Source organism: Vulpes lagopus, chromosome 19 (genome assembly GCF_018345385.1).
Source record: "Vulpes lagopus strain Blue_001 chromosome 19, ASM1834538v1, whole genome shotgun sequence".
NCBI lineage: Eukaryota > Metazoa > Chordata > Mammalia > Carnivora > Canidae > Vulpes > Vulpes lagopus.
In genome coordinates this window covers 49,873,219-49,882,706 of record NC_054842.1, presented here as the reverse complement: position 1 = coordinate 49,882,706, position 9,488 = coordinate 49,873,219, and the positions used below count along the sequence as shown (strand labels likewise).

The window sequence follows — 9,488 nt, the reverse complement described above, 5'->3', positions numbered from 1 at the left end:
TCCTTCTCTTTCTTTTTCTCCTTCTCCTCCTTTCTCCTTTTCCTTTTTCATCTTCATCTCCTCCTTCTTCTTTTTTGTGTGTGTGTTTTGGGGGGTCTGAGGTTCTTGCCTAAAACATTCTTGTTTTAAGAACTAATTTGAACTTTGAAAAAACTGAAGTATATTAATTCATGTGCCATTAAATTCCCTCTTTGAAAGTGTGCGATTCAGTGGTTTGAACATATTCACAAAGTTGCGCAACCAGTACGACTATGTAATTCCAGGACAAGAAAGTCCATGCCCTTTAGCAGTCACTCCCCATTCGATCTTCCCCCAGGCCCGAGCAACCACTAATCTACTTTCTGTCTCTATGGTCTGGCCTGTGGTGGACACTTCATACAATTGAATCATACAATACAGTACGACTTCTTTTACACAGCGTGATATTTTCAAGGTTCAACCATGTTGTAGGATGTACCAAAACATTTTTTTAAATGGTTGAATAATATTACACTGTGTGGCTGTACCACATTTAGTTGACCTGTTTATCAGTTTATGGGCATTTGGTTTGTTTCTACTTTTTGACTCTTATGAATTACTAATGCTGCTGTGAACAGCATTGTTTTAAAACCTGTTTTCAATTCTCTTCAGCATACACCAAGGAATGGAATTGCTAGATCATAAGGGAGTTCTGTATTTAACATTTTGAGGAATTACAAAGCTATTTTTCAAAGCGGCCAAACCATTTTACATTCCCACCAACACTGTACAAGGATTCTAATTTCTCCACATCTTTGTCAACACTTGTTATTGTCTAGCTTTTTTATTTTAGTCATCTTAGTCAGGGCGAAGTGTTTTGGTTTTTTTTAAAGATTTTATTTATTCATGAGAGACACACACACAAACAGAGGCAGAGACACAGGCAGAGGGAGAAGTAGGCTCCCTGCAGAGAGCCCAATGGGGGACTTGATCCCAGGACCCCGGATCACCACCTGAGCCAAAGGCAGATGCTCAACTGCTGAGTCACCAGACGTTCCTGTCATTGTGGTTTTGTTTTGCATTTCCTTAATAATTAATGATTTGAGTATATTTTCGTGTGCTTATTGGCTATTTGTTTATTTCCTTTGGATAAAAATTTATTCAAAGCCATTGCCCATTTTTAAAAAATTGAGTTGTCTTTTTATTGTTGATTTGTAAAGGTTTTTTTTTAAAAAAATATATTCTGGATAACAAACCATTTTCAGATATATGATTTGCAAATATTTTTCCATTCCACAGATTATCTTTTCCCTTTCTTGATGGTATTCTTTGATGTACAAAAGTTTTAAATTTTGAAGAAGGACACATCATCTATATTTTTGAATGCTTGTACTTAATGTGTTATATCTGTGAAAGTCGCCTGGTTTACCTTTATGATTTCTTCTGATTTATAGTTTTAGCTCTTATAATTAGCCTTTGATTCATTTTGACTTAATTTCATATATGGTATGAGGTAGGGGTTCACTTTCATTCTTTTGCAGGTGGAAAGCTAATTGTCCCAGAACCATTTGTTGAAAAGACTCTTCTTTGGCGCTCCTATTGAAAATCAATTGACCATTAGTGTGTGGATTTATTTCTGGACGCTCAATTCTATTCCATTCATCTGTATGTTTGTCTTTATGCCTGTACCACATATTCTTGATTACTGTAGCTCTGTTGTATGTTTTGAAACCAGTAAGTATAAGTCCCTTGTGTTTCCTCTTGGAGATTGTTTTGATTATTCAGGATCCCATGCAATGCCATATGAATTTTAAGATTAGATTTTCCGTTTCTGCAAAAAATGCCACTGTTATTTTCATAGGAATACTCTGAACCTGTAGATTGTTTTGAGTAGTATTGCCATCTTTAACGATATTGTTTCACTTTGTGAACACAGAATGTCTTTCCATTTATCCAGATCTTCTTTAATTTCCTTCAGCAATATTTTGTTAGTCTTTGTTAGTCAAGTTACAAGGCTTGTACATCTTTGATTAAATTTATTCCTAAGTATTTTATTCTTTTAATGCTGTTGTAAATGTCATTTTTTCTTAATTTATTTTTCAAACTGTTCATTGCTCCTGTGTAGAAATACAACTGATTTTTCCATGTTAATCATGTATCTTGCAACCTGGCTAAATTTGATGATTTGTTCTAGCAGGGTTTTGTTTTGTTTTGTTTTTGCATGTGGAGGGGGTTCCTTAGGATTTTTTTTTATATATAAGATCATGTCATATTGCAAATAAAGATAGCTTAATTCTTCTTTCCTAATACGATGACTTTTATGTTATCTTCTTTCCATTCTCCTGGCTACAACCTTCAGTACAATACTGAATCAAAGTATAAGAGTAAACGTTCTATTTTTTCATGATGTTGTGGGGGAAACATTCACTCTTTTGCCATTGAGTATGATGCTAGCTGTGAGTTTTTTTGGAGATAAGCTTTATGAAATTGAGGGAGTTCCCTTTTATTCCCAATTTGTTGAGTGTTTTGTCTTGAATCAGTGTTGGATTTTGTCACATGCTTTTTCTGCATCCACTGAGGCAATCATGGGGTGTTTGGTTTTTAAAAATTTTATTAATATGGTGTGTTACATTGGTTGGTATTTGAACAGTGTGCTGACATTTCATTCCTGGGTTAAATCAACTTGGTCGTGGTATGTAATTTTTGGTGTATATTGCTGGCTGGATTTGGTTTGTTAGTTTATTGTTGAGACTTTTTGCACCTATATTTATTAGAGACATTGGTCTATAGTTTCTTTCTTATCGTATCTTCGGTTTTGGTTTTGAGGTAATACTGGGCTCATAGAATGAGTTGGGAAGTCTTCCCTCCTCTTCTCTTTGTGGGAAGAGTTTTTGGAGTATTGGTGTTAACTCAAAATGTTCAGTAGAATTCGCCAGTGAAGCTACCTGTTCCAAAGCTTTCCTTTGTGAAACATTTTTGATTATGACTTCAACTGCTTTACTTGTTATAAGCATATTCAAATTTTCTATTTCTTTTTGAGTCAGTTTGGGTAAGTTTATATCTTAAGAGGAATTTGTCCATTTAATCTATTGTGTGCAGATTTATCTACTATAATTCCAGACACTAATAGTTAAAAAAAAAAAGAAAATGAAGAATGCTGGTTTATCTTGAAAAAAAGCCAAATATTTGATTTTTTTAGTTTAAGTACCCTAAAAGAATCTAACATTGCTTTGATAATGAGGGATTTGAGAACTAACTCTTGAAGTAAGTATGCAAAGTAGAAGTATAAAATGTTCCTAAATGATATGCCCTAAAAGGAAAATTAACAATGCTGAAATATAAACCCTTGCATTTGTGAGTTCAAAGTGGATTCGTCTGTTAATGAATAAAGCATTTTTTCCTGAATAAATATCATATATATATATATATATATACACACATATATACATATATACATACATACATACATACACATATATATTTAATTTACTGAAGAGATACCAAAGAGATGACATTTTAGATTGAACACTTTTCTAAGATCTAGGAATTCATATTCAATGAATTAATTTTTCTCCTTTTTTTCTCTCTTTCTGTAGAAAACAAAGAAAAATAAATAATTTGTAAAGTAATTCCTCCTCAAAATTCAAATAGATAACAATGATTTTAATAATAGTCAATTTTATATCAAAAAATAGTCAATTTGTAATATAGAGATGTTTTATACATTCTATTTTCACCGACTTTAGGCAATTGTTTTACACTAGTTTGTTCTTTAGAGGTTACCTCACTGCTTCTTTTTTTTTTTTCACTGCTTCTTTTTAATATCTTTTTTGTTTGTGTTTCTTAAGATAGGGTATTCATTTGTATCTATTTAGTTTAAAAAAATCAGTATTTAAGTGAGATCAATCAGTCATCATTTTTTCCCCCACTCTGTCTCTGTTTATCTTGCCTCAGTTAAACTTTTTTATAATGTATAATTATTTAGTATTGAAAAAAATACTGGACTTTAGCAGTAATTTTGTTACACAGATAGAACATAGTCTCTCTTCTTATCTGGAACTGCCAGGCATTTTTAAAAAAATATTAAATTGCATATATAGAGAGAGATGGCAACTTGGTTTAAATGACATAACATAAACATATTGTATGATCATGCAGTAAACTTAGCAGAAGGTTGACTGCACAATTTAATCCGTAGGTATATGACTTGAGGTAGAAAATCACATGCTCTCCTTGCGCACGTGGGTAGTAGCATCCTAATTCATATGCCACAAGGGATTCAACGTGGCTGAGGCATCACTGCAAACGGGAAAGTAGAAAGATGAGGCGTTTTAGGTTTCTTTTTTTTTTTTTTCTTTAAAATTTTTATTTATTTATGATAGTCACACAGAGAGAGAGAGAGGCAGAGACAAAGGCAGAGGGAGAAGCAGGCTCCATGCACCGGGAGCCCGACGTGGGACTCGATCCCGGGTCCCCAGGATCACGCCCCGGGCCAAAGGCAGGCGCCAAACCGCTGCGCCACCCAGGGATCCCCGTTTTAGGTTTCTTAATGAGGAGTTCAGATTTTTATTTTCTAGGAAATGGAGAACCATTAGCGGATTCTAATCAGTGATGAGATGTGGACATTTGCAGGGAAACATCCCTCCTGGAGCTTTGTGGAGATGGATTTGATCAGGCAAGTCTTGTCTTTTAGAGGAGGACACCCTTAATGTTGTGATGCACTTTTGGGGAAGTTGGTCACAGGGTCATTTTGCAAAAACTTTTCCATTCAGACCCCCAAATTAAAGTTATTCTAGTGAGAACCTAGAGCACAGTCTAGGTCATGTTATATAAACCAGGTTGGACTTTGAAAAATGGAATGTCCTATTTTTATACATTGCTAATAAAAACAAGCTTATGACTGCTCTCTGAAAATTCTAGGCAATACCCCAGCCTTTTGTTGTTTTAGTTCCTAGTACATCTGTGTTAAAATGTTCTGTTTTTAGAATGGTTCAGAGCAAGGGGCACCACTTAATTTATTTTATCTTTTGCATCCTGTAATGTAATAAACATCTGTATTTCACACAGCCTTTTTATTTCATCTTTATGACACCTCTACTGGGGATAGAGATCATTATCCTCATTTTAAAGTTAAAGAGGCTGATGCCCAGGTTAAGCAACTTGGCCTTCATTACAGAAATAGCAGAGTTGGAATTTGAAGCAGTCTCTCCAACTCCAAAATGTTTTTTTCCCCCAATAGATAACCCTCACTCTTGGATAGAACTTATCTCATTACAATGCCATTTTTCCTACCTTAAACATTTTCTCCATGTTGTCTGAAGGCATTGGGTAAATTCAAAATCTGCCCATCTCAGCTTTAGGATAGCTCAGCTTTTTCAATTGTTTGGCTTTATCTTCCATAATAGCAGGCTAAAGAAGAGCCAGAGGAGTTCTGTTCTCCAACGCCTTACATCACTCTGCAGACAATTGGCAGTCAGGAGAGGGGCAGCTGCCACACTCTTCAGATATCTCTCTATTTAAAGTTCAAAGAGACACTGGATGACAACAACAAAGAGGTGAGCGTGGCCCTGACCAACCCACCCAGCAACAGGAAGAATGGCTGAAAAAGGTAAGAGTTAAGGCATCAGACCCTCTTGGCAAAAAAAAAAAAAAAAAAAAAAGTCCAAGCTCCCTGGTGTATTTTACGTTCCGCCCCCCCAGTATTTCGTATTTCTCAGTTATTCTGAAGAATGTGGTATCACTGCTAAAGGGGCATAAACCATATATGTTAGCATGGCTACAAAAAATGCATTTGATGTACAATTTATGGTCCATGTCTGTATGCTATGTATACTTTTACAAGGATCAAACAAAAGTGCTTAATTTGTTCATCATGCTTTTTTCAAAAGATGAGTTAGAAGCCAGTTATTCTCCAGTGTCGTACCAGGCTGGAGGTATTGTGGTGTGCTGGACCAGAATGAAGGACATTTGATTTCTTTGTCAAGTCTGCTACTAAACAGCCGTGTGAGTCGGGGGAAGTCCCTCTACCCCTTTGGACCTGTTTTCTGACTCTAAAATGAAAATAAATAAAATGGGCTTAGTCATCTCTAATATGCTTCATGTCTGAATTTCTTTTTTTTTTTCCTGGTTTTTATATGTGTATTATAATGGACAATAATCCCATGAGACATACAGTTTTATTGTCATCATTTCCATTTCACAGATAAGGAAACTGAGGCATAGCCAAGTATAGTCACTTGCCTGTGATCACATACCAGAAAGTGGTGGTGCCATGTTCTGAACACAGACACTCCTGTTTCAGAGCACAGTGCCCTTAAGGATACTTCTAGGTCTAACCATTTGGGCATGCTCAGGCTTGGAAAGAGAGAAGCATTTTGACTTCACTCTTCATATTTTAAAAGGAGTTTTGTGCTTGTTTGCACTATAATGTAAGTGCCCTATACAAAATGTGTTGTGTTCTTATATATTCTTGTTTCTGTCCTTTTAAAGATTTTTTATTTAAAATAAAAATATTTTATTTTATTTTATTTATTTTATTTGATATGTTAAAATAAATGTTTTATTTTATTTTATTTATTTGAGAGAAAGAGAGCGAGCGAGCAAGGGGGAAGTGCAGAGAGGCCAGGAGAAGGAGAGGAAGGAATCTCAAGCAGACTCCACACTGGGGGTGGAGCCCAAAGTGGGGCTCAGTCTCACGACCTTGAGATCATGACCTGAGAGGACACCAAGAGTCGGATGCTTAACCAACTGAGCCACTCAGGCACCCCATATATTTCCATTTCAAAATGATGCTACAGATTATGATAAAACTTAAAATGTTTGTGTTGAAAGAACACAGATGCAGGCATACTTTGAGTGTTAAAATACACAGTCAATTGGGACACCTGGGTGGCTCAGTGGGATAAGCACCAGACTCTTGATTTTAGCTCAGGTCATGGTCTCAGGATCATGATTTCAGAATCATGAGAGTGAGCCTCAGGGGGAGCCCCTAGTTGAGACCTGAGTCCTATTCCACCCTGGGTGTGGACTCTGCTTAGGATTGTCTCTCTCCCTCTCCCTCTGCTCCCCTTCCTGGTCTCTCTCTCTCTTAAAAAAAGAAAAAAAATGCCCAATCAATTGTATTGTTTTACAAAGAGAAATAAATAATGAGGTATATACTTTTAGGGCTTTATTATATATTAATTTTAGAATTGTATTAAAATATGCTTGTATAAGATATTTATAAATGCTCCATTAAAATATTGGTACTGATTTTTAGGTTTTTTGAAATTGGGAAAAATACTAAATTGTGTATATATGAATAGTTAAAAAAATTAATGCTATGTACTTCCACTATAATGGCACCTTAATTCATTAAAAGTCTTTCATCCAAATGAGAGTAAAGGGCATTTCATAATGTTCATGTTATCTTTAAAGCTATACCACATGGCAGGTAAGGAGAAAGATTTTTTCCATTTAGTGGTTAAAGCTTTGTGCAAAGTCACAGCGAGATGGAGAAGCAAAGAAAACCCATTGAACTTGCAAGAGTTAAGAGAGATTCCAACATTTTTGGAAACATAGATTTAAACCATTCAGATTCATTTTACCTGCACAAAGTTTGCTTTTATAAGAGTGTCTCCTAATTTTAGCAGTGTCTCTTTTCCTGATGGTTTTGTTTTAACAGCACTTAAAAAAAACTTCACATTTTTAAGTGATGGAAATTGTAATAGGCATGCAATTGCTAAGAATACGCGTTCTCTTTGTTAGCTGATGGCATACAATCTAATTGTGCTTTTCAATTAAGAATATATCTGAGCCCTTAACACGGAGACCTTCATGCTATATGATGTCTTTCTGTGCACTTTAAAAATCTTTTTGCATGATGTGTGTGTGTGCAATGAATATTTAAAAAATGATAATTTTATGAATTGCTTTTCTCAGATACGGGTACGAATAGAAGACGCAGGAGGAACCGTTGTTCTAATGTCTTTTGTGTGTGTTGGATCAGTGTTGGTTGTTCTACTGAACATGTTAACAAAATAGAATCTCTTTTCTCTAGTTGAGAATGGTCATATAAGGTATAATGCTTTTCTCTTCCTATGATGCTGATGGTTAAAGTCAACTATCAAGAGTAAAAACATTTTTCTACACCTTTCCCTACGTTATGATTACTTAGTTCGGGAACACTTGCCTCAAGAGTCATTTTCGATTGTTTCTATGTAAACAGCCGCTCTCTGTGTTGTTGAACAAATGTAGGAGTGTGTTCTGTATATGCTAAACACACACACACACAGTTTAGTTTATAGAGCCCTCACACACACGCAATATCATTTGATCCTCACCAACAACTCAAGAAGGTCGATATCACAAGTTTCATTAGCTCTACAAATAGGGAAGACCAAGCTCAGAATTGCCCAAGGTCACATAACTAAAAGGAAGACCTATGGTTAGAACATAGGTCTTCCATTTCAAATAGCCAGCGGAGTGCCAAGTACCCTTTTGTAGAACAGAAGATAATAATCATGTTGGGGAATGACATGAGAGTGTATTTTTTTCTCTTGGTATTATCAGATTCCTTTTATTCTCTTGATTCAAAAAAATATGATGCCAAAATGACCTACCTAATCTGGGGTGTTTTTTTTTGTTGTTGTTTATTTTTAAGCTGCATTATCACACCTTCTGGTCCCTATTCTTCTCTTGATTGCCTGGATTGTGGGCTGTATCATAATGGTTTATGTTGTCTTCTCCTAGAAAGGTAAAGTTTTTCAATAATTGAATATATTTATTCAGAAAGACCATACATTACTCCAGAAATAATCTTTTCTGTGTTACTAATGGAACATTTTATCATGCAGGCAAGAAGACTTCAGACTGACATCATTTAGAAGAACTAAGAAAAGCATGAACGTGACAGATTATTAAACGTTTCTCATGTAAATAACTGCAATGTTTGACATCACTTTATAAGCCTTTATAAATTTGGATTTGTAAACTGGTATTTTAGTGTGCATTAGAATCTCTTCCAGACTTTTAAAGATTCCATCTACAAATAAGAACTATAATGAACCTGGGAGGTAGGAAGAAAGCTCCAAATTATGACTACAAATGCATAACCAATAGGGAAAAATTGGTAAATTAAATTACATTAAACAATTTTCAGGTGGGGTACTTGGGTGGCTCAGTGATTAGGCATCTGCCTTTGGCTCAGGGCATGACCCCGGGGTCCTGGGATCGAGTCCCACGTCAGGCTTCCTGCATGGAGCCTGCTTCTCCCTCTGCCAGTGTCTCTGCCTCTCTCCCTGTCTCATGAATAAATAAATAAAATCTTTATAAAATAATAAAAAAAATTTAGGCTACCTCCCAAAAAATAAACAAAAAAGGAGCTAGAGTTAAGAAGAAATAGTTCATAGAAAACAAGATGTAAGTATAAACTTGCCCTTCACCTCTTGCTCATAAGAGAAGAACTGTAATTAAAACTGCACTAGAGAACCATTGCTCACCTCTCAGCTGGGAAAAAAGAAAGATATTTGGTTATATAGATATATGTATAT

General features: G+C 35.4%; 1 protein-coding gene across 1 annotated transcript; it reads left to right on the top strand.

The window, feature by feature from the left end:
- The first annotated feature begins 5,413 nt into the window (after positions 1-5,413).
- On the top strand, positions 5,414-8,933 carry STRIT1 (small transmembrane regulator of ion transport 1). Its single transcript, XM_041734669.1, has 3 exons — positions 5,414-5,566; positions 8,600-8,692; positions 8,793-8,933. The coding sequence occupies exons 1-2, from the start codon at positions 5,554-5,556 to the stop codon at positions 8,686-8,688; spliced, it is 102 nt and encodes a 33-aa protein (XP_041590603.1). The 5' UTR covers positions 5,414-5,553; the 3' UTR covers positions 8,689-8,692; positions 8,793-8,933.
- Positions 8,934-9,488: the final 555 nt, after the last annotated feature.